This window comes from Neolamprologus multifasciatus, chromosome 3 (assembly GCF_963576455.1).
Source record: "Neolamprologus multifasciatus chromosome 3, fNeoMul1.2, whole genome shotgun sequence".
NCBI lineage: Eukaryota > Metazoa > Chordata > Actinopteri > Cichliformes > Cichlidae > Neolamprologus > Neolamprologus multifasciatus.
Genome location: NC_140441.1, coordinates 26559892 through 26584889, shown reverse-complemented (window position 1 = coordinate 26584889; position 24998 = coordinate 26559892). Strand labels below are relative to the sequence as shown.

General features: G+C 43.5%; 1 protein-coding gene across 12 annotated transcripts; it reads left to right on the top strand.

Annotated features, from left to right (window-relative positions):
• The first annotated feature begins 1202 nt into the window (after nt 1-1202).
• arhgef11 (Rho guanine nucleotide exchange factor (GEF) 11) lies at nt 1203-24858 on the top strand. Of its 12 annotated transcripts, none has more exons than XM_085153678.1 (43): nt 1203-1833; nt 2770-3443; nt 5074-5088; nt 5399-5490; nt 5593-5697; nt 6736-6785; nt 6878-6935; nt 7020-7219; nt 7333-7404; nt 7628-7735; nt 8193-8241; nt 9614-9651; nt 9767-9859; nt 10498-10566; nt 10677-10781; nt 11130-11228; nt 11383-11425; nt 12608-12704; nt 12819-12941; nt 13461-13484; nt 13600-13726; nt 14566-14659; nt 14995-15024; nt 15243-15369; nt 15507-15710; nt 15924-15971; nt 16271-16419; nt 16559-16699; nt 17171-17247; nt 17347-17472; nt 19444-19561; nt 19648-19796; nt 19893-19968; nt 20049-20231; nt 20335-20416; nt 20521-20601; nt 20956-21011; nt 21101-21241; nt 21383-21616; nt 21955-22071; nt 22222-22529; nt 23784-23916; nt 24026-24858. In XM_085153678.1, the coding sequence occupies exons 2-43, from the start codon at nt 3310-3312 to the stop codon at nt 24073-24075; spliced, it is 4425 nt and encodes a 1474-aa protein (XP_085009804.1). In that variant the 5' UTR covers nt 1203-1833; nt 2770-3309; the 3' UTR covers nt 24076-24858. The 12 variants fall into 12 exon arrangements, with proteins under 12 accessions (XP_085009804.1, XP_085009810.1, XP_085009805.1 ...); XM_085153684.1 differs by having other exon boundaries at nt 1203-2967; nt 3411-3443; XM_085153679.1 differs by having other exon boundaries at nt 1203-3443; nt 24026-24087; nt 24261-24858.
• The last annotated feature ends 140 nt before the right edge of the window (nt 24859-24998 follow it).

The following is a 24998-nucleotide window of genomic DNA, read 5'->3' as shown; positions in this document are numbered from 1 at the left end:
GTGCTCCTCACTAGAGATGCTTAGTTGTGTAGCGCTGCTGGATGGGCGTGGAAGCTTGTTACTGCCAGTAAATAAATAAATAACTAAATGAATAATTAAATCAACAGGCAGCGATAGGTCAAAAGTGTGAGTTATGTCATATTGTGTCAAAATTCTGACACAGTAACCCCACATTATTACTATCTCGAAATTTCAAGTTACTTCTGAGTAGAAATGTCAAGACTCCTGAGTGGAATTTTACAGAGAGGAAGCAGTAAGTGAGGCTGGAAAGAATCGCATCAAGCATCCAGAAAATCCTCCCAGGGTTGTGTCCTCCTCTCTCCTCTCCTCCCTCTAAGCAAACACCCGTCTGGTAAAATCGTGAAGTTCACAGATGACATGTCATTAGACTCATCGAGGATGGTGATGAGCGTGCATGAAGATGTGGGGTTGAACGGTACTGTGTGTGCTGTAGAATTCTTCAGATTTCTGGGATCCACAGTCTCCCAGGATCTTAAGTGAGGACAGAGCAGAGGATAGACTTCCTGCACCAGCTTAAAGGTCAGCCTGGCTCAGGAGCTGTTGATCCAGTTCTACTCTGCAATAATCCAGTTTGATCTCTGCTCATCCATTACTGGTTTGGATCAGCCACAGGACTACAATGGTCTACAACGGAAAGTGAAGTTTGCAAAAAAATTAATTGGTGCCAACTTGCACTTCATGTGGGACTACATTGCAGACCATGACACGCTGGACACAAGCTGTTCCAACTGCTCCCCTCTAGGCGCTACAGAGCACATCAGGCCAAAAACAACCAGACATCTGTACAGTTTCTTTCCATAGGTCACTCACATATTGTCTACTACTAAACAAATCCACCTGCTACTGAAGCAAAGCATGCATAACTCAAAATTTTGTGATATGATTCCAATACCTTGACTTGCTCACGGAAAAGAAAAACCATTGAAAGAAATATAACTAAATATGAAAAAATATATTTTCCATAATTTGTTAAATATGATGATATTAATTTTTTTATGAAAATATGTTTCATAACATCTGTTGCACAAACAAGCTAGAGTGATAGCGACGGAAAAAATAAATATTTATGTTAATGATCTAAAAATATATTTTCATTAAAAAAAATTCTTTCCATAAACGGATGCAATTCAAACTTATCCTGTCTGGTTACTGTCCGGTTGTAGTACACAACCCTGACCAAACGAGGGCGCTGTTTACGCTCTGTGTGTACGTCGTGTGATCCTTGAGGATATGGTGGTGGATCAGCAGCCAGACAAGACAGCAAGATAACAGCACAGCATACAGCTTAATGTCAAGGACTTTGGAGAGGAGATAAACATATGCTACGACGATTATTAATTAAATCCGGGATTCTGTGGCAGATCACGAGAGGGAAGCAGATCCTGCTGTAACCGCTGTATATTTGGAAAGAAGACCTGAGGTGGAGCTCTTACTGGAATCGCTTTGCCTTCTCGCTAACTAGCTAATATGCAACTCTGCGTGTGAATTTGCACGAAAACAAGACTGCTGGATATAACAACCCGGGGCTTGCATTGACTCCCCTTTCCGTTCTCATTGTGATATCCACCTGCTCACATGCAGCTAAAGTCATGCCGGTCTTTCGTCTTGCAGATATAGCCGGTTAGCAGACTAGCTCGGAGGCTCGGCAGGTGAAAGCCGGGCACGCAGCGCTTCGGTTCTGCGTGAGACATAACGCCATGCCGCTGGTTGAAAGAGGCCGATTCGTAGAGCTGACTTCACCGAGCTAACGCTAGCTGCAACTAGCAGGCCGCTGCAATCATCTTCAAGTCAGCTAATTACACAAAGCCACAGGTGAACGGTGGAGATCACCTTTCGCTTTCTTTCTTTGCTGTGCTTACTTGTATATAAGCTCCATATACGCGGTGAGCCAATACCCAGTAATCTGCTAATCGGCTAGCCCTTTAGTTAGACAGTAGCGCTAATGCAAAGCCATTTGTAGCGTCTGGTTTTGCTGTTGTTTACATAGTTAAGAAAAACAGACTGTTTTCTGTAGCTTACAGCTAGCTCGTAGGAGTGATAAGGCTGTTTGTAAACGTGTATATATATTTTTTTGTTTAACTAATACACGGAGTTTGATACTTGTGTATTGAATAATTTGCACTAGATAGCCACATGTACATCACTACAGATCATATCATATTCACTTTGTGGTGGCTTTATTATTTTTAAGCATTATTAGTGAAAGCAGAGTGAATGAGCAGTACTGATTTGAATGGGGTTATTTAGTCTGGGATCTCTGCTGAAGCCTCCACATGTAAACAAGTCTGCGTCAAGTGAGTGTCAGGTTCGCATTACTATTTGTTTTAACTGCACGTAATCACCGAATATCCAGTTTATTCTCTGAACATTATTTATCCATGTTTAAGCAGTTACTTTAAACCTGACACAGAAAAAACAAAAAACAATAACAACAAAAAACCCAAAAGATGGGATGTTGTTGACCTCCTGGAGCATAGCCAGACATATCAGCCCATTCATTCATGATTGATGATCTTTGTGGAAGTAGGTTGTCCTCTATCCATTTGCCACTAATGTGAGACCTCAGCACCAAGCCACCAACGATCTGTATTTAACTTTAACCACTAATGTTAAAGGAGTGAAGACAGATCCTGGGGAGATTTGAGTGTTTATAGTTTTAGCAGCACTTTCCTTTAAATCCTGCTGAGCCTAAAACTGGAGCCACTGGTGTGAAACATGAAGACCACTGTGTCTGATCTAAACCCGCAGCCCTGTAGCGTGGAGATCTGATCAAAGCGCAACAGAAAGGCTCATTGTACGGACTGATAGTTGAAGAGGAAACGGAGATCATGGTGGTGATAACAAAAGCAGCCCAGTGACAGCTTTGAATCCCGCACCAGGAAGCAGAGGAGTGTCTATAAAGGCTGCAGACATGAGTCTCCGCCAACCCACCTCCACGCTGGACAGGTAGGAGCCTCACATCCGCTACACCCAGACAGTTTATGTGGGTAAAGGTACGCCTCTTTACGCCTCGCTAAAAAAAATGTGGTATTCCCAGGTGAGCATTGTTTTTATCTGACGGATGTGCAGTGAGGCCACTGGAAGAACAGCTCAGACAGCTTGTTGACTTCAGAAAAAAAGCAAAAGATTACACAATAATGTTCATTTATGTCATTCAATCTGCATCTCCTCTAATAAAACACTGGATGTAGTGCACCCCGTCTTGTTTGTTAATGCCGTTTGTCACCACTTTCACCATATATCCCTGCACTATGTGATCGTCCTTGTGATGCATCTTTGTTGTTTATCATGTGTCTTTCCTCTTTCTCCTGCTGTATACTATTTTCCCCGATTTGCACGTGCCTATTACTTCCCACTGCTGTGTCTTTGTGTGTGTCATGTGACGGCAGGGCAGCCAATAAGACAGTCAACCAACTGTTCAGGTAGGACAGCTGCCCGGTGGTTGCTCATGTCAGGGTTTGGGGGTGCTTTGGAGACATTAGGAACCCAAAATACAAGAAAAAAAACATTTTATGACCTTGGTACAAGCACGATCCTTACATGAACACTTAATTTTAAGTGATAAAGAAACACTTTGAAATCTTTACCTAAATACTGCCGTTTTGTCAAAGCCGCTGCTGTCCCACACTGGAAGTATAGCTCTGTGCTATGCCTATGTCATAACAGCTAACCCTTCTGATACCCCTCAATCTAACCTACAGCCCCAATGTTCATGACCCTGCAGATATAACTACATGTCACCATTGACCAACCCATGCAGGTTTAAATGATGGCAATGGTGTTGACCACCTGTGTAGGTGTTGTAGGTGCTACGTAGATTCATTGCAGAAGTCTCAAATCAAACATCAGAAATTGAGAAGGTTCCTACTCTTAATTTGTCAGGTATGGAGTGAACTTGCATTACTGGGTAGCTTAAGCCTCGATTATACTCATGTGGTCATGGACACGTACACAGACAGCTGGAGACACCACAGCCGAATATCATTTATGCTATCCTTATTTGAAGTTCACCATGTGGTGCATGTGCATAGTTGGTGCATTTAAATATCCATCCATCCATTTTCTACCGCTTATCTGGGGCCATATCATAAGGCAGCAGCCTAAGCAGAGAAGCCCAACCATCTCCTGTAGCTCAACTGAGTGAACACTGAGGTGTTTCCAGGCCAGCCAAGAGATGTAATCTGTCCATGGGACTACCCAGGGGCATCCTCCTGGTAGAGCATTCCTCGAACACCTTAACAGGAAGGATCCTGTTCAGATACCCGAATCATCTCAGCGACTCCTTTCTTTGCCAAGGTCATGCTGATAGTGTCTCCACCCAGTTGGTCCTGGGTGAGCTACCTTGCCCAGGATAGATGTACCAGAGCCCTGTAATACCTGGGATAGGCTCCAGCCCCCCTGAATTGGATAAGCAGAAGAGCATGGTTGGAAGGATGTAAACCACTGAGTGAAATTAAAGTGTTCAAGTGAAACTACTCAGAGTAGGAAAACAAAGCAAAAGGCTTCCATTAGGACATGAACTGCAGTGTAGCAGCTGAGATATTGGTGATTTATGCCATCTGCTGCAGACTGTCGCAGTTTAAAACAAAGCTGTTCCACATTGGAGTAGCCAAAACCAGTTTGATTTGAGAATTAGAGACATTCTCAAGAGATTTTTTTCATTCAGATTTCTTTTTTCTCTTTTTTGATCATCTAACCCTTAAGTAACTGATCGTTTCAGTGCTACTTGCCTATGTGAGGAGCTCTATCTGTCCTGATCACAGCACATTTCTTTGGATTTAAAATGACCTTTGTTTGAATTATTCCCTTCAACCTTTGGAGTGTGTTCTTCCATCACACCCCTTCATATAAATATATTCCTTGAAGTCATGGCTGCTTTTAGTGTTTACAGTCTGTAATAGTCTGAAGGGCATAGTGATGGTTTAAGCAGTCTGCCCTCTCCCTCAGTCTGTTTCTCTCTGTTGTTTTCTCTGTCTTATTCTTTATTCTGACTTTCTGCTTCTTCCCCCCTTCTCTGTTTCTTCCTTCTTTCCTGTCATGCTTCGCTTTCAGCCCTTTTGCCGCTTGGTGAGTTTTCCTGTCAACTACTATCTTGTCTCTTCTCTGCTATTCATACACTTATTACTGTTAATACCGCAGCAAATACAACCATGTGTCTCCATTGAATCTCCTTTTCTCTCTTCATTTTCTGCATTCCTGGCTAAGCTTTTTGGCCTGTTCTCTGACTTTTGATTTCTCTCTTTCCTCCAGTGACCCTCATGTTTTTCATTTATTCCCTTCAGAGCTTCCTTGTCCCTCCCAGAGCGTTTCCTAAATTGGCCTGTTCAGTATCATGCCGTACTAAAGTCTCTTTCTGTTTCTCGTCTTTCAAATCCAGGATCAACAGTTTGACAATTGGGGACTCGGAGCGTAAATCCTCTGGCCCTCAGCAGAGAGAGCCAACGGCAGAAATCATTTCTGACAGTACAGGTAACTGCGACTTATGATGGGTTATTTTTAGTTGCCGTTATATTCTTGTTTGATTTAATGTCATCCCGCCGCTCATTACGTCTTCTTCTTCTTCTCCCCCAGGCACTGGACTTGTGCACAGATGTGTGGTCGTGCAAAAGGACCAGCTGGGTTTCGGCTTCACCGTGTGTGGAGAGAGAGTGAAGCTGGTACAGAATGTCCGACCAGGTGAGACAGAGATGCTGCGCCTGCGTTGTCATAGAAACGTAGACAGTGTTAAAAGGTGAACGCAGGTGCAATTACATCATCTTTTGGGTTTTGAAGGCTCAGTGAGCATCGTTGTCATCGTCACCTTAGTTGCAAAACCCAGAGAGGAGGAGAGGCGGGTCTGACTGTGAAACGGCACCCTCACTGCCTCACAGCTTGTGATGATATGCTGTTAGCCAACGAGTGAGCAGATAATACTGCAGATAATTGTCCCTTTTTAAACATAATTTAGTGAAGATTTGTTGTTCCGTATGGTAAACTGAGTCCTCACACACTCAAACACGTTATGCAACACGCCACAGTCCCACCCATTCATAAGTGGACTTTATTTCTATGCTTAAGTGTTTTCAGGCTAATATTTACTCACATTCACGCCCGAGAGCAACTTGGGGTTAGTATCTTGCCCAAGGATGTTTGGCATGCAGACTGGAGCAGGGATCAAACCACCAGCCTTTATGATTAGTACATGACCTGAGCTATAGCCATCCTGTTATGATGACCCAAAACGAGTGACTGAGACCGTAAACTCGCCAGGATTGTGTTTACAGAATCCAGTTTCCCATCTGTGAACATTAACTAGCATTAAATGAATGCGATACAACAAATAACACCATCTCATTTGCTAATAGGCCAGCAGCAATCAGTAGTTCTATTGTTGTAACACCACTTCGGGCTTAACGGCGGCAGTAGCTCAGCTCCAAGGACGGCAAAGTATCCTTGGAACGACGAGGTGCTCTCTGATTCGCTTATCAGAGTGAATGTGATTGAATTTTTGATAGATGGAAGAACAGTGTTTGTATGACTTTGTGTGAATGAGGCATGTCACTGTGGATTTCTATGAGTCATCACTGTAAAGAACGCTTGTTCAAATGCAGTCTGACCCACGTGATCTGGTTGGTGACGGATTACGTGTTGACAGCCGCGCTGACTATGTGTGAGTTAAATCGTCCTTTATCCTTTGCATGAGTTTGAATGTATGTTTGTATGGATGCTCTTCAGGTGGAGCAGCAGTGAAGGCTGGTGTCCAAGAAGGGGACAGAATCATAAAGGTTTGTACTGCTTTCCATGTCACTGGAAATCTGTGCTTTTTGTTCCTATTCAATAGTAACATTACTGATTCTCTGTCTCTCATTCTGCTCAGGTGAACGGCTCGTTGGTTTCCTCCATGTCCCATCAAGAGGTGGTAAAGCTCATAAAATGTGAGTATATGTTTGGCTTTAATGGTTACGTGTTTTTTCTTTTCTTATTTTAACCTCATTCTTTTATCATTTATCATTTCAAAGCTGGATCTTACGTCGCACTTACACTACAAGGGCCGTCTCCATCAACCACCTCCTTGCCCTTGGAGCCCCTCCTCACTGATCACACTCTTAATCAAAGATCATCTCTGGCTGGGGAGGCTGCACCTCCTCCACCTCCACCCTTGCCCTCTGGACTGAGCAGCACCCCCTCCCAAAGGATCACAGGGCCCAAACCACTACAAGTACATGAAACTTTCAGGACTGATATCTAGTCAGTAAAGCTTACTTACCAGCAAAGTAAATGTCAGTGATTTACAGTTTTTGTTTTTTTGTGTGTGTCACACTCATTTTTTAGGACCCACAAGTACAAAAACATGCGACTCAGATACTCAGGAAAATGCTGGAGCAGGAAGAGGCCGAGCTGCAGGTATCCATGCCACCTGTGCTATTTGTATATCGATACATATCAGTGAGCTGCCCGTGTTGCAGAAAAATCTAGTGCATGCTATCTCCCGTTATCATCGTGTACTTGAATAAATATTTTTTTAAGCTCCTTTGGCCTGTTTTTGCTTTTGGAGTACTAGTTAAGATAAAGTTGTGTGGATAAAATCTGCTGTTTATAACCAGACTGAGACTGACTTGATTTGCAGGACTTGATGGATGAGCAGCTGAGGAACCCGTCGCCATCGCTGGAGGAGCGAATTGAAAGCGCCAAGAGGAGAGCTAACCAAGTCAGAGTCAAGATTCAGCAAGATGTGGTGAGGCGACCCGGCTGTTTTACTCTATTACAGTTTCTGTAATCGCTGAGAAGCTCCTGTAACATTCACTTAATGATCTTACTAGGACAGAGCATACACTAAGACACAATAAAAAGAACAAACCAAATTACTAGAAAGGCAACATGACCAGATAAATTCAGTTAAGTTAAAAAAAAAAAGTTTTCAGGGGAAACATCAAACAGAACGATCTGACTAACATGCTTGGTGCTTTTTTCCATTTGCATCAGGGACATAAAACAATGTCATTCTTTTAAATTGATTTGCTGCTCTAACTGTGCAGTATTGATCTTATGAAAGAGTTTAATTCCTATCCTGCAAACCCTGATCGATCCCCCAAAAATGAATTAATTCTATCATAAAGGTAATAAACAAGCGTAACTTCTGTTTAAAGCTTGCGCTTCAAATCCATTTAACTCGCTTTATTTTTTGTTTGTAGGAGGGAACGAGGTCAGAATCTGTCACAGGCTACTTCATAGCAGGAGAAGGTTTGTATCTGTGGGTCTTTGTAAAGCTTCACAATATACAGTGCTGTTTAAAAGTCTCGAGCCACGCGTCATCTTTCTTCTTTCTTTTTTTAAAGAGGTGTTGAGCAACAGTTCTCCAGGCTTTCTGAAAGTCTTTCAGAGCTTCTATTTGGACATTGTCTGCTTTTTCACTCATTTTCAGTCCAGTCCTTGTACCTGACCATTTTCAGAGGAATGTTTATTTTTTTAAGCTACTTAACAAATAAGCTGTGTTAAGAATGAAAAAGGAAACTAACTGTAAACTGAACTAAAAGTGACAAAGATAACAGAGTTTGACTGACATAAAGATATTAGCCGGAAACTTGGCGATTCTTCGTGTTGTGTGCAGTGACTCATTAAAAAAAAGTTTCTAGAGTAGATGAGCAGTGTCTTAGGCTACGTTCACACTGCAGGCGAAAGTGCATCAAATCAGATTTTTTTGACCCTCTGCGACCCATATCCGATCATGGTATGACAGTGTGAACGGCACAAATCCGATATTTTCAAATCCGATCTGGGTCACTTTCGTATGTGGTACTGAATCCGATACATATCTGATGTTTCAGAAAGCGACTGCTGTTTGAACGGTCAAGTCGCATTAAATCCGTCTTTTACGTCACTGACACAAGACAGACAGCAATTATCAGCGCCGGAGAGGCGCCCGAGAAGACATCGCAAATGCTTCCTGGCCATCCGGTGAAACTGTTGGGAAGACAACGTTGGAGAAACGTGAACATTTTATTTGTACAGTATAATCTGCAGATTCTGACAGAAATCTGCAACTATCCTTTGAAGCACCGCTCCTCTAAAACAGCAATAAGGATAATTATTAGGTTATTTACATTATTATGTAAATAACAAAATAACAAATAATAAATAACAAATAATAAATAAAGCAAAAATTGGGAAACGTGAAGTCCGAAGTCTTTATATTAAGGCCATCAGTCAAACAATATTGTTTGCTCTTGGTCTAAACAGAGCGCGTTGTGTGTGACATCTTCTTTTGTGCATGGGGGCCGCTTTGAGCGTTCACACTAGAGCGCGTTTGCTGTCGCATTTTATTTGTAGTGTGAACGAGCAGACAAAAAAAATCGGATTTGATCAAAAAATCGGAATTGAGCTTTAAGACCTGCAGTGTGAACGTAGCCTTAAAGTCGTGCCATTAAGAATCCAGCAAACATTCGTGAGGTGAGGGTCCTTAGTCATCTATAAAACACAGTGGAGGCTCTGTCATGGTGTGAAGCTGGTCTTTTGCACAGCACTCTATGTGTCTTTTAAGCTTTATTCACTAAAAACTTTAATGATAGATTTGGTTGCTTCATAATTGGTTTCCCATGATTCTTTGCTTTCACAGGGCGACAATCAATAGACTCCAGTGAAGGAGACATGGAGGTAGGCGCCACAATCTCTCTTTTAATAAGCTTGTTTGTGTGTGCTTGTGCATGTGCACTCATCCCGTCCCGCTCGTCCTTCTTCATTCCCTCCTTCTCCTCGTCCTCCTCCCCAGGCCTTTGAGAGTCCCCACTCCTCCCCCTCATTTTCCTTCAGGACCCCCCTGCACCGGCGCCAGACGTCCGACATATCCACCTTATCTGATTTGGTGAGATTGATGCACATATTCACTGTAAAGACGTTTTCCTCTTTCTGCTGCTGGAGCCACACAGGACTAATGACTGAAAAAATCAGAGGATCATCATCACACGATTAAGATAAATGTGTACTGGAGTGGTAGGAGGGCATGCAGGTCGAAAAGAAAAAAAAAGTGAGAGAGGGAAACAGAGAAAGGGCACCAGGTTAATGTATCACTTTGGAAATTTGAGATTTAGTAGTGTCATGTGATTGTTACCAAACCAGGCTGAATGTTATTAATCACTTTTATAGAGCAGAGTCAGTAACTGAGGATACGATGCTGTATTACACAACATTTCCAGTCTGTACTCGGAGTCTGCCTTCGTACCTGCATGTTCTGCATGGTTCACTGTGACACGCCGACCCTTCAAGGCAACAGCTGCTTTCCTTCTCAGACATTCAGGCTGTCGTTTCCTGCCTATTTCTGCCGTGTGGCACTTTGATTTGCCCTTTCCTTTCAAATGCACGAGACAGTCGCTGAGATCATTTATCAGCATGAATATAGTCATTATTTATATTGATCCCTGCACATGAATTATGTAAATTGAAATGCACATGTGTGTTGCCAAGTATTTTCCATTTTCTGAAATCTGTGTGTGTCTGTTCAAGGGTGGAAAGGCTCAGATCATCGGGCCCGAGGAGGAAGATGAAGAATATGACGGCTATGCATTTAATGAGGTGACATAGATAGATGGATATAATATTTTTTTTTTGGAAGATGTCTCTTCTTTTTTGTATATTTTCCTCCAGTTGAGCATCCCTTCATATTTTTCCCGTCTTTCTCTCAGATGGACGGTCCATACCAAGATATTGAGCTGTTAAAGGCACGACCAGCACACATGGCAGTGTTCATGAGATATGTCTTTACCCAGCTTCTGGATCCCAACCCTCTGGTCAGTTTATATTATCTTTTGCACAAGGTTCAATAAACTCCCCATTTTCCCAAAATTTGAATTTTATTGCAGTTATGTCATGTTTCAGACTTTAAGAGGAGGTTAAATGTGGGACGACACTCAAGTTCATATGCGTGTGAAGGCAGATAAGCAAATATTTGTGGCAATACAGTTTAGCTTTTTATTCAAAGCCTCCAATTTTAGTAGTTCAAAATGTTTCTGATCATCCAGAATCTTATGTATATTTCAATTAAATTGGTGCATGTCAACACTAAGTTACACAAACGCACGTGCATGTCTGTGTTTGATTTCTTACTTTCATGGTTGTTTTCTGTGTTTCTCCATCAGCTGTTCTACCTGTCTGTGGAGGCTTACCTCGGCTCCCTTCCTAAAGATGCCCGCACTCTTGCACCTCAGATCTGCTCGCTGTTCCTGGAACCAGATGCTGTATGTAATGAGTCTAATCCTGTTATCCCTGTATTAACTGACTGGTGATGATGGTACCACAATTATCTTGTGTGCTCCGGTTAAAAAAGACTGACTCTATATTTTTACCATAGAGTAACTGTAAGAAAGAAAACATTTTTTTGTTTGGTTACAGCCCCTGAAAATTAAAGTACGAGAGGAGTATCTTGCTGATATCGGTAAGTGAACTAAAAGCTCGTGTTCATGTTTGTGTTGATGTATCCAGTCGTATACAGAATTTTCTGTTTTGTGAAAAAGCCTCCAAAAGTCAACCTTTACCACCCCCAAATGTTTTACCGTTCATTAAGGTAAATTGGCGAAATGAAGGTCGTGATGTAAGAATTGTGCAGGCAGTGAATTCACAGCAACTCAGTGAGCGCCACTCCTGTCTCATGTCGCCTACCCACTTCCTGCTCAGTGCCAGATGTGGGAAATGTTATTAGGAATGCCTGCTCAACTGTTATTAATGCAAATATCAAATTAGCCAGTCGCATGCCAGGAAGAGAACACATTTAGGCATGTAGACATGGTCAGAATGACCTGCTGAAGTTCAAACTGAGCATCACAGGAAGGTTTAAGTGACCTTGAGTGTGGTGTGGTTGTCGGAGCCAGATGGGCTGTTCTAAAAGTGCTGATCTGCTGGGATTTTCCCACATAGCCATCTTTGGGGTTTACAGACACTGGTCTGAAAAAGAGAGAATTATCTGAGTGAAAATGCCTTTTTGATGCAAGATGACAGAGTTGAGCTGCCGGGCGGTTTTTAGCTAATGGGAAAGCAACAGTAATGCAAATAACCACTCATTATAATCAGGGTTTGCAGAAGAGCATCTCTGAACACACAGCGCATCAGCAGAAGATTGCAATTGGAGAACAGCAAACTCTGATTATAATTCATGCAAACTGAAAAAAATTGGACTTGAGAAGACTGGACTGGATGTGGCCTGATCTGATGAGTCTCTGTGGATATCATTTCACTGTGGACCAAAATCTCAGAGGAATGCTTCCAGCTCCTTGATAAATCTGTGCCATGAAGAATTAAAGCAGTTTTTAATGGAAAAAAGGGGTCCAACATGGTAGCAGCAACATGTACCTAATAAAGTGGCCAGGGTGTCTCTCTTCCCCCGGTGATCCACCAATGCAGTGCATCTTTTGCCCACAAGGTGGAGCCTGCCAAACAGTTTGAGAGTAGCTAGAGTAAATAAATAGTAGTCATCAAATTTAAAGGTTCATGTTATTTTGACAAAGCAAACATATTATTTATTATTATCTATATTATTATTATTATTATTATTAAAAATATTAGTTTGATTTTTCCTGCTATCTAACTGTACCCTTTGCTATTATGTCCATCGTCCCATAAGAAAATCGACTTCATGCTCAGGAGGACATCCGGGGACCTCTGTCTGAGCTGCAGCAGCTTGTGCTGCCAGAAATCCAGGACCAGCTGCAAGATTACAGGTACATCACAGAGGATTCATTTTGTTTGTTTATTCAGTGGAAAACATTGTTTTTAAATCTGAAGAAGAGTTTCTCAGAGGGTCACATTAACCTCGTGTCCGTGTGTTTCAACAGGAACAAGCAGATGATGGGTCTCGGTTCTCTGTTTGGAGAAGGAGACCTGCAGCACCTTGATGGAGACACTGTGAAAGAGAAACAGGTGGTGGACAAACAAGTCACCGCCCTGTGGGAAATACTGTGAGTCTGTGTCTGCATTTATTGTGGTGTTTTAGCACTAAACTGTAAAGTTTAAACCACATTGAGTTTAAAGTGAAGGCAGCGGTTTGTTTTTGTTTGATCGGCTGATTCAGCTTTCTGTGTCTGTGTTGCTGTGTCCAATTAAGTTTATTTACTCGTGCTCTCACCACACGCGCACACACAGACTGAGACAGGTTTCCCTAGCGACCCCGTCAGTTGTTAGGCGTCCAATAAAACTGTTATTACATATCAAATGAGGGAGCTCAGTAAAGCTATCATGACAAAGGTCATTATCCCGGCCACAAACTCTGGAAAAACCACATGACATTTCCTCCTCTCACGTTATACACACACAGAAGCTGCTTCCCGTCACATGACTGTGGCTCGGTGCTCTGTTTCTTGCGTTCTTATTTGCACCCGAATAAAGTGGATTTAAGTTTGAGGAGTTCTTTGGAAAAGGGATTTTTGTCGTGGAGGGAGTTAACAACGTTTTTATGTCTCTTTGTCTTCCTGCTGCAGATCAAAGCACGAGGAGGACAGAAGGTAAAAGAAGAGTCTCACCTGTTGGAGTGAAATATCACAGCTACACCTGCATTAGAAATTTCCTAATTCTTCAAACCTTCTTTTCTGGTCTCTGCTCTTCACTCCTCTCCTTCAGTTCTCCTCTGGCATCAGCTGTGATCCTCTATCTGCGTCATTCTGGGATCAAGCCTAGAGACTCCAAGGTCTTCCCCGGCCTGACCACAGAGAAGGACAAGTGGATCACTTTCTTAAAGTCCAAGAAGGTAAGAATGGAAATTTGCCTTTTATCTTGTCACCTTCTGCAGCTGTGATCATTAAAGTGACGGCGTCTTAAAGAACACAGTATTAGGTACACCCTACTGCTACCATGTTGGACTGCCTTTTGCCTTCAGAGCTGCTTTAATTCATCATGGCACAGATTCAATAAGGTGCTGGAAACATTCCTCAAAGATTTTGGTCCATGTTGACATTCATTGACATTCAAGTCATTGTCACGACAATATCCCCTCACACCATTACATCACCAGCTGAACAGTTAATACAAGGCAGGATGGATGGATGCTTTTGTTTATGCAAAATTGAGACCATCCAGATGTTGCAGCAGACACGAGTGACACCAGGTGTGGTCTTCTGCTGCTGTAGCCCATCTGCTTCAAGCCTTGAAAGAGTTGTGCATTTAGATATGTTCTTCATATCTTAGTTATAATGAGTCGTTATCTAAATTACTCTGGCCTTCCTATCAGCTCACTCATTCTCCTCTGACCTCTGACATCACTGAGGGACTTTTGCCCAATGAACTGCAGCTTACTGGTAGTCAAAACAAAGAGCAGCATTTCTTTCTCATTCTGAAGCTCAGCTCAAACTTCAGCAGCTCATCCCGACTATGTTTACCTGCCTAAATGTACTGAGTTGCTGACGTATGATTGGCTAATTTGTGTTATCGAGCTGTTGAACAGGTGTACCTAACAAAGTGGCCAGTTTCTCTGCATTGATTGCATCATATTCATTTTGATGTGACTGTGTGTTTTCCAATTTTCTCTCTTAAAAGTTGTTGTTTGTTGCACTCGATCTCAGTGACTGAACTCAGACCTCCTCTCCACAGCTGAGCGGTACCAAAAAGGAAAAAGATGGAGAGGATAAAAAGAGAAATCCCATCCTGAAGTACATCGGCAAACCTCGGACCACATCCCAGTCCAGTAAATTAAACAGCACAAACACTTTCGACACTTTAGAAGAAGCTTTTTAAATCATCATCCAGGCCCAGTTCATGGTCATGCTTCCTGCGGTCTCTCGACATTGTCTAATAACGGCTCCTGTCAGTGTCAGCTGATGGTTCACTGATACACAACAAACAGCAGCATGCTGACACACGTGACCCTCTCACTCATTCTGCTTCTATTGATTCCCTTTTGTCCTTTGTTTGCCTTTTAATTGATTTTTCCTGGTTTCATGCGTTGATTTATGGGATTTTCATTGTGTCATTATTCTGACTTTTATTGTTGTTTCTGTTTGGCTCGCTGTGATTTTGTAGCATTCCATGTCCCGCTGTCACCCACCGAAGGTACTTCACTTATAATTTCACTTTTAATTTTACCCTTTTGTGCAAATTTAATTTTAAGAATCATACCTGGTGATGGATTTGTATTTTTTTTGTTTTTGTTTTTTCATCAACCGTTTCTCCTCGTAGTGTGTGTCTGTGTTTGTGTCTGTGTGTGTGTAGGGGCGAAAGAAAGGAATGTTATTTTATTATACCATTAAAGTTTACGTTTGTATTGGCAGTCCGGCCTGGCAGCGTGCGGAACATCATTCAGCAGTTTGAGAACAGCACCGAGACCGGCGAGGAAGTCAGCGACGGCGCTGACCCGCAAAGGCTCTCCTCCAGCAGCCTCGGGGATGAAATGGACAGGTAGCTGCGCCTGCAGTATAAGTTCACAGCCAGCTGGCAGCAACTGAGCGAAGCAGACTTTGCTTTATTGTTTTTGTTGGAAGTGGTTAAACTGATTTAGCCTTTTGGGTTTGCTTTGCGCGCTCTGTCCCCACCAGCCCTCTACCAGTTCGTCTGGCTCGCAGCGAGTCACTAAAGGCTCAGGGAGAAGGGCGACGGCGGGGCGGCACCTCAGGAGCCGAGTCTGTGCCCCGCTCTCGTAGCGATGTGGACATGGAGGACTGCGCGGATGAGAGGGACGGGCCGGGCCTGAGGCCTCTGCAGCACAGCGCCTCGTCCTCTGCATCCAGCAACTCTGCACGGTAAAGATTGACCAAGCCAGACCTGTCGGGGTGCTCAAACACCAACACGCGCACTTTAGCAGCTTTAAGGCAGGAGCTGAGTTCACTTTATTTGAAAGAGAGACTTTTGATCCCCTGAAGCACATGTAAATAAAGTTTTTTGCCCCTGATTTGACCCTGAGAATTATAGGTTTTCACCTAGTGCCGTCTTTCTCTCCACTCTCTCAAACTCAGGTCTCTAGAGAACCCTACACCCCCATACACCCCTCGGTCTAGACGCAGGTGAGTTAAACTGTTGTCACAGTAGATGGACAGGGCAAAGGAATAAAGATATGGACATTTGAAGATGAAGTTGGGTTCGCAAGCAGGAGAAATTCTACTTTGATCATCTTACAGTACTAATACATTTTAAAAGAACTATTTAGACATGGAGTTACAGAGATGATCGTGGAGTCACGGCTGATTATTTTCTGTTTGTCTCTTCGTGTGTCGTCCGCCACTGCTGTCTGCCCATCGCTCCATCTCTCTGCGGGTACACGTCGGTCCGCCTCATCCACCCGTGTTTCTGGATCCCCTTGTAGGAGCGTGGAGTCGCCGCTGGCCCTGCTACCCGATGCTGCAGCACTGGAGGATGACGTGATGGATAGTAAGACCTGGCAGGAGACTGTTACCCCTCAGCTGCTTGCAACACTCAGCCCCAGTGAGGTGGATAGACAGGCTGTCATATACGGTAAGAGCTACAGCAGATATTTTAATTCTCAGTACAATCAGCAGGTTTTAATTTGCTTTTATTTTCTAATACACATCTCTCACATATGCGAGGTAGTTTGACCCTGTCCTCTTTCCTCATGTGGCCTCATCCTGTTCAGAGCTGTTCACCACTGAGGTGTCCCACCTGCGAACCTTACGGGTCCTGGACCAGGTTTTCTATCAGAAGATGAGGACTGTCCTGAACTCTGACGAGCTGGCCTGCATCTTCCCCAACTTGCCTCAAGTTTACGAGCTCCACGGTCAGTGTTTGTCCACCATAGCTGCTAAAGGCCTGTGAAAGTGTTTATACACAGGCCTGGTTAGTGACATTTTAATCAATACAAGCAAGAAAATAGAATAAAGATTTATGTTTGAATGTCTTCATATTAGTTAGTTGAGTTAAATATGAAACATATCCTGTGTAAATGGAAATCCTCCCTTTTTAAGAGCCTTTTGCTGTCCTGCTGTGTCTGTTTGTACACCCGGTGTGTTGCACTTTGAGTTGCTTTGTGTTCACGGCTCTGTGTTGCTATGTAAACGGCAGCTTTTCTATATGTTTGCTGATCCTTTATTTCGAGCCATGTAGACACTCAGTGTTAGATTACTGTACTCCTCACTAAGGGGAAGCTTTGTCCTGATTCTTAAAAATACCTCGTGTGTTGTTTTCATGATTAATTTAAACATTTCCAGGCTTTGATGTTCTTTGTTGCTTTTGTGTCTCTCGTTTGCAGCGAGTCTGTGTGAAGCGATGAAGAAGCAAAGAGAATCGCCGATTGTTCAGGACATCGGGGATGTGATGCTGACCAGGGTTTGTTTTACTCCTCCTGTCTCGATGGCAAGTGGAAAAATGTTTTTGTGCTCCATATTCAGTGTGTTTACAGTTTTGTTTGTTTGTGTGTGTTTGTAGTTTGAAGGGGCAGCCGGAGACGAGTTTCAGGAACAAGCGTCCCAGCTGTGCTGCCAGCAGTCTCAGGCTCTCGAGCTCATTAAGAGCAAACAGCGTAAAGACCCTCGCTTCGCTCACATTATCCAGGTACACACACACACACACACACACACACACACACACACACACACACACAGCCTCTGACAAAACATGTAAAATATTCATGCAACACACACTTTGATGCTCCTTGTGCTTATTAAAGCTTTATGCAGTGAACACATCATTTTAAAAAAGTGTGTGTGTGTAATTTACTTACAGTTGACGACAGAAGTGTGTTCATGTGTGTACAGTTTGTTCAAAACTGTGTCACCTTACAATAACTGCACTTCTAAGTTCAACAGTTCAGATTTAAAAGACCAAAGTAAAAGTCACACAGTCGGAGGGGCTGTTGTTTACTGGGACTAAAATATTTTAACATTTCATACTTTGTGTGTTTGCCTTCATTTTTAATGACATGGTCTCTTTTGGCACACAGGAGGTCAGTGTTGCATCATTTCTAGAGTTTTGCTTCCTCTCAGCTGCGTTTTCTTTTTCCATACTGTCTCAGCTCATAGTCTCTCTATTTTTTGCTTTGTGAGAGGACATGAATTCAAGCTTTCCTGTTTGGTATTGTTATGTTACAACACTTCTTACAGAGGAATCTTAGAAGTTTTGTAGCCGCCGTTAGGCTCTTATGATTTAAATGTAATTTTTCCCAACATCCTTTGCTCTCGTGAAGCCCTGCATCTTCACACTCCCACATCTGTGCTTTCCTGCCAGGATTATACATTCACTGTGATAATCCTGAGCAAGTTCACACCGAACGTACAGGACGCCGTCTTAGTCTGAAGCAAGCCTTCGTTTTTTCACCACACTGAGAAAGCAGCGAGCAGGAGGTCGTGTCTGTGGCCGCAGCTGCAGTGGTGCACATGCAGGTTTTTATCTGGCTGTTGATCTTTCTGCTCGCTGCATTTTATGTCTTTGTGAAATCTTCGCATTTTCCCGTTAATTTTTCAGAAAGCAAACACGCTCTGTCATTATCATCAAAAAGACAGCGGCCACTTTATTAGGTATACCTTGCTAGTTTCAGGTTGGCCTTCAGAGCTGCTTTAATTCATCATGGCACAGATTCATTAAGGTGCTGGAAACATTTCTCCGAGATTTTGATCTGTATTGACATGACGGCATGACATAGTTGCTTCAGTTTGTTCTTCCACTGTTAAAGCTGCTCTATTGAACTGTGATGTGGTGACTGGATGTCATTTGAGTGCAGTAAACGCATGTTTAAGAAACCAGTTTGAGATGATTCAAGCTTTGTGACATGACTTGTTGTCTGCTGGAAGCATCCATCAGAAAATAGGTACACTGTGGTCATAAAGGGATGGACGTGGTCATCAGCAACATTCAGGCAGGTGGTGTTTAAATGATGATCAGTTTGTACTGAGGGTCCAAAGGAACCAGAAGCCTAAACCATTGATAGGAGGGATGATCACTCATCTGATCGGAAACGTTGGGTTGAGCCTGTGTAAATTGTAGCTCGAGTTTCCTGTTCTTAGATGAATGAGTGGCAGCTGCTGTGGCCCATCTGCTTCCCAGTCTTGATATGTTGTGCATTCAGAGATGCTGTTATGCGCACCTTTATCTTTGCCTTTCTATGAGCTCAAAGCAGCATGTCCATTTTCCTTTGCTGCTGTCGCTCACTGGATATTTTCTCTTTTTCAGCCTTTCCTCTGTAAAGTGTAGACATGATTGTGTCGGGGGAAAATCCCAGCAGATCAGCAATTTCTGAATCCCTCAGTCCAGCGTGTCTGGCTCCAACTACCACGCCATGTTCACAGTCACTTAAATCAGTTTGAGCTTCAGTAGGTCATTATGACTGAGTTGCTTCTGTGTGATCGGATGATTGGTGACTGATTTGTGTTGAGGAACAGTTGTTATTAATCGCTTTATATCAAGTGATATTCGAGGATGTACTAAATAGTTTTGTGTACAGGATAGTTATTATACCGTGTCTATGTGTCATAGGTAATAAAGCGTATAGTTATGTTTAAACATGACCACGTTGTTTTATTTGTTCAGGAGTGTGAGGCGAGTCCTCACTGTCGCAGGTTACAGCTCAAAGACCTGCTGGTGTCAGAGATGCAGAGACTCACCAAGTACCCGCTGCTGCTGGACAAAATCGTTAAATACACAGAAGGTGAGGAAAAGCAGATCCAACATAACCCTGACCACAAACTGAGCTGTTGCTAGGAAACATGATCTTATTTGTTTTGTTGATTTTAGCGGGCTCATCAGATTTGCCCTTGCTCCAGCGAGCGCACGCATGTTGCCGAGGGATACTGCAGAGCGTCAATGAGGACGTTAGGGAATCGGAGCACCGGCAGCGTCTCAGCGAGTACCAGTGCAGGCTGGATGCTGCTCCTCAGTTCAAGGTGAGAAGTTTAAAACTTTATTTTTATTCTGATTTTTAAATGACAACGATTCATTTTTGATCTGTAAATGTTTTGCTTCGTTCTTGTTTCACGCAGAATGTGGACCTCACCACGAAGAGAATGATCCATGAAGGTCCTCTCACGTGGAAAGTTAACAAAGAAAAGCTGATAGGTGAGCATCGCTGTGGTCATTATGTCTCATCAGTTTAGTTTCAGGCCTTCTAACCACAAATATCTGCATTCCTGTGTCAGAGATCCAAGCGCTGCTGCTGTCAGACTGCCTCGTCCTCCTTCAGAAGGGCCCGGACGACCGGCTACAGCTGCGAAATCATTCCAGCAGATTGGGTGGAGGCGGGGGAGGCAGCGGTGACAGCAAGACCTCTTTCAGCCCTCTAGTGAACCTGGCATCGCTGCTTGTTCGCCCAGTAGCTACAGGTACACTCGCAGCCTTTTATTTCTCTGTTTTTGTAATTTTTAAATAATATTTAATTACCTTTTTTTTTTTACTAATTTTATTTTTTATTTCTGTTTTCTCTAGACAAAAAAGCTCTTTACATCATCAGCACCACAGATATGCAGATCTATGAGCTGGTGGCTGCAACAACATCCAAGAAGGAGATGTAAGCTCTGTTCTTTGATTCATTCACATTTACCTGAGGAAACCTGTGCTGTGCTGCACTCTTTACTTAATTTGACGATGTCTTAACTTCTTCTTGTTAAACAGCTGGAAAGATTTACTGGAAAAGGCCATCTCTGCCGCCGGCGGATCGTCACCTCTGATGAATCACAGCTCGATACCCATGTCGTGAGTAGATTTGATTTGAATCATTTCTTTGATGAAATGTCCTGATTAGACAGTGAAAAAATTGAACTTTTCTGTCATTTAATTATGTAACTATCACTTATTTATGCTATTGTCGTATGAGTAGTCATGTGGAAGCAGGAAAGCTGTCAAACTTTACCAAACTTAAAAGTGCAGCGTTCACATGTTCCAAAACAGTCCGACTGGCAGGATTGGAGTTTTTGGTGGGCTGATTCTGGCCCGCAAGCCTTATGTTTGACATCCCTGTTTTAAACACAATATGATAATCTGTATGTTCTTTTGATCTGTTTATTTTTAATCCAAAAATATGCGTCATACCCTTTATTCTTCCTCCAGGTCCCCGAGTCTACGCAGTTCTTCCCCCGTCTCGACTGGCAGCAATGCCTACGGAGGTAATGACCACGCCGCGATCGTCGGCCTCAGATCTGTAAACAGTCTGCAGATGTTTTAAAAAGCTTTCTCCAACTTCGCTTTCTCCCAGATAACTCGATGACGGAGCAGTCAGACTCCACGGAGACTCATTCCAACAGCGACGAGCCCGCGATCTCCCACAGTACGCCTGTGGACCAATCGGAAGCTTTGCTCAAAGGACAAGGCGTGGCGGAGGCCGCTCTGCAAGACGGTGAGAGCGTCCGAGTATTTTACGTTGGATTCTGTTTCTTCTGATTGTGGAACATAAAAAGTAGAAAAGAAAGAAATCGAACCTTTAAACCTGAATCTTCGCTAATCCAAAATTCATCCCTTTTTCATTTTTTTTTTACAGTTGAAACCCTGCGGCAGCTCATATTACAAGATTTCGGAGAGGACTGTTGGAGCCACGATTCAGATGATACACCCACCAATGAGATGGCCGCTGAAAGCAACTCATTCACAGAGAGGCAGCGACCGGAGTCTCTGGAGACGGTCCTCAGCTGCTGCACCGATGAATGGGAGGCTGAGCCAGAAGAGCTTCTGCTTGCAAAAGCACCCAAACCCAGCGTTCAGGTTATGAGGAAAGGTAAACACAGCCTGGCTGCCGAGCACCCTTTTTCTCATGATTTTTTTCAGCAGCCGCTCACTCACGATTGCACTAAATTCTCAGATAATTAAACGTCTTAAGCTATAATTTGCACCTTTTTCCCCCAATGAGGTGACGTGTGGTCACTGTCATCTGCTTATATGACATCTGGGTGTGAATAATGGCCGCCGTCCTTTGCATGTCTTCTCTCTCACGCACTTTATCTTCTCGCTGTTGAGAACATGACGACACACTGGTTGCTTTAGTTCAACTCTTCACTCCTTTACACCTTTCAGTGCACTCCTCTTTTGTCACAAGTCTATCCTCTGTGTGCGTAGCTGTGGTTGCGGGTCCTCCTCCTCCTTCTTCTTCTTCTGTCGCTGAAGACATCACTGATGATGTCACCCTCCCCTCCAATCAGTCATCCAACTCAAGAAGCGAGGCCAAAAAGCAGGGTAATGCTGACCGACCTGGTCCACAGCTGTAGTTTTTTTTTGTTAAAATAGGTGTAATAAAGAATGTAACATCTGATGTTAGAGGTGTTGATTTTACTCTCTGTTCATTCACTAAAACACTTCTTGTTTTGTTGCACCTCTGCGATTCAGGAAATACCTTCTACCTGGTCATGCCCATAGAACAGGGCGAGAGCATGACTGACGATCTCAACGACCCCCCTACACCCACCGCCAGCCACTTCCCTCCACCTGCAGAGGAAATGACGTTGCCACAGACGCAGATGGAAGAGGAGCCGGCAGCCGGCGGCCCGGAGGCCAACCAATCAGAGACTATGCAACTAGAACAGGAAAAAGAAACAGGCCATTTGCAGGCTGCTCAACACACTCACGTAATCAGAAACGTGGATGAGATTTTTCACACGATTGAGGAGCTGATGACCAAGTTGCGCCACCTGAAGGTGAGTTTTGTGGACCATGTTAAGTGTGTGGTTATTAGACCTGAGTAACAGCAGAAGATTCGATATTATATGCTTTAAGAAGCTTTTAAGAAACAAGAATCTGAGGAAAGAGGGAAAAATGTGCATAATCATCAGCAGTTAATCTTCAGTCTGTCCAGTAAAGAAACATACATCATTGTGAATAGGTTTCATTTGCTTTGGTGCGAATGAAGGTGATGACAGGACACCTGTTATAGCCTTAGGTTGTGTCCGGTGCACAGATAGTGTAGCTCCTCAAAGATCGTTAACTGTGTCTCCCAGCACAGTCTGAAGGGTGTGGAGGAGATGGCAGTAAGCAGCTGCAGTATTCTCCTGAAAAATAGGTGTCGCCACTCACACAGCATCACCACATAAGCACTGATATAGGAAGAGAAGAAGGAAAAAAACGGAAACAAACAGATACTCAGTCTCATATTTTTGAAACTGTTGCAGCATATCCCTCTGCGCAATCTGACGATCTCTGAGCTGCTTTACTGATCTGTCATTTAAACGGTGGTTAAAAACCGACATGATCGTACACTGGTGTCAGTTTTGTCACACACAGCCATGCAATAGGGAGAGAACAGAAAGCATAAAAGCACCATCAGTAGGACCTGTACTCACAGCTGTGTGCCAGTTAGCATTTGGTGGCCCGTTCTCCTCACAGATGAGAGCAGGTTCACCCTGAACACGTGACGGACGTGAAAGAGTCAGGAGACCCCGTGGAGAACAGTTTGGTCTACCCTTGGATGCTCACAGACTTTCCCTTGCTAGCCAGCGTTCCTTCACAGCTGGTGGTCACCACACTGACCTCTCAGACACATCATCAGACATTATGCGGGTACAGTGAGGCTTGTGGTGCAGGACAGTGCCTGCCTTATGTTGGCACAGTATGCAGGGAGTTGCTGTCATTGTCTGGTACTCGTGTTCCCCAGAACTGAATCCAACTGAGAAACACTGCTGTCAACCAATTATACAATATGTCAGTAAAGAGTTTCAGCTTAAGTGATTTAAGTGTTCTCTTACTTGTTTATGAGCAGTTGTGAACTTACTTTAAAGCCACATCGATATGATGACTCCTGTGTAGATAAAAACAAGCTTAGTGATTTATTCATTCAATTTTCTTTATACAAAATTAAATGTGGCACACATCACACACAGTATTTCATCATAAAGTATCACCTGATTCTCTACCAGAAATAAGTGTGTTTCCTAAAACTGTTAACTCCTTTGCAGGAGATAGAGAAGGCCCACTATAAGCTTCTGGAAACTCTCAGAGAGTCCTCCATCAGTCAGGAGTCTGAGGACCAGCAGTGTCGCTCGGCAACCGTCTCCAGGACGCCGTCTCTGGATCGTAGCTCAGGAGATGGTGAGCACGCACTGAATTTGCAGCTTGAACTTTTACATATTGTTGGCCGATGATAGCAACTTCTCCTCTTGTGCTACTAATTAATGCTTTCATCCTTCAATCACACCAGGCAAAGAGAGCAGACCTGCGGAGCCCAAAATCCTGTCGACTGGATTCTGATGCGGCTGCATGGTAAATCCAATTGCAGTCGCTTAATCTTGATTGGCAGTCTGACGTAGCTATCCACTTTGGGGCTTCCCCTTAGACCCGGTTCCACTCACCCATCAGCCCCGCGTGCACCAGCCTGTGGCGCAGAACATCAAGCCCGTCACCATTTCTTTGTTTCTGTTGCCCTGATATAACAGGAAGGTGATCTGACTGATCGAGGTTCCTGAGCTCAGTAAGCGCAGAATGAATGGAGTCCACGGAAGTTGAGGAATAAATACGAAGGAAAGGAAGGAAAAAAGCAGAAGACAAGTTGACTGTGGAAGAGAGAAGTTGGAAAAATTGAAAGTGGAAATGTGAGCAAGTTTGGATATTTGTGAAGGAAAGAAGTGTTCATGTAATCCTTTTGGAGAACTGGTTGAAGGAACAGAGCAGCAAAAATGTTTAAATGTTAATTTAAAGAAGAAGAAAAAAAAAATCAGAGGGACCCGTCACCCCAGCACTTTACCCACAACGCACCTGTCTGTCATGTACGTCCTCTACAGCGGACAGATCAGGGACTGAAGGATTCAGGCTTCATTTAGGGAGGGTGGGGTGGAGGGCTGAGACTGCCTCCTGATGGGGTCTCCCTCCCCCTCCATCTTCGCTGTTTGCTTTACACCGACTTCACCTGCCACCTCGGCCGAAGGACTGTGTCTATATAATTCAGGTTATTTGCACTGGGTAAGGAAACACACACACGAGCATAGTCGAACTCTCATTCATCTCCTACACCGACTGTGGAAGAAACTTAATTCATTTCATTCACACGCCTTCTTTGAAGCTACAGGAAGGCTTTCATCAGTGCAACATGTTTCACATTTTTCTTTTTTGGAAACAGTACTACGCTGTTTACTACTGAAAATGCTGGCAGGTTTTATTTTCAGCGCCGCTTCAGG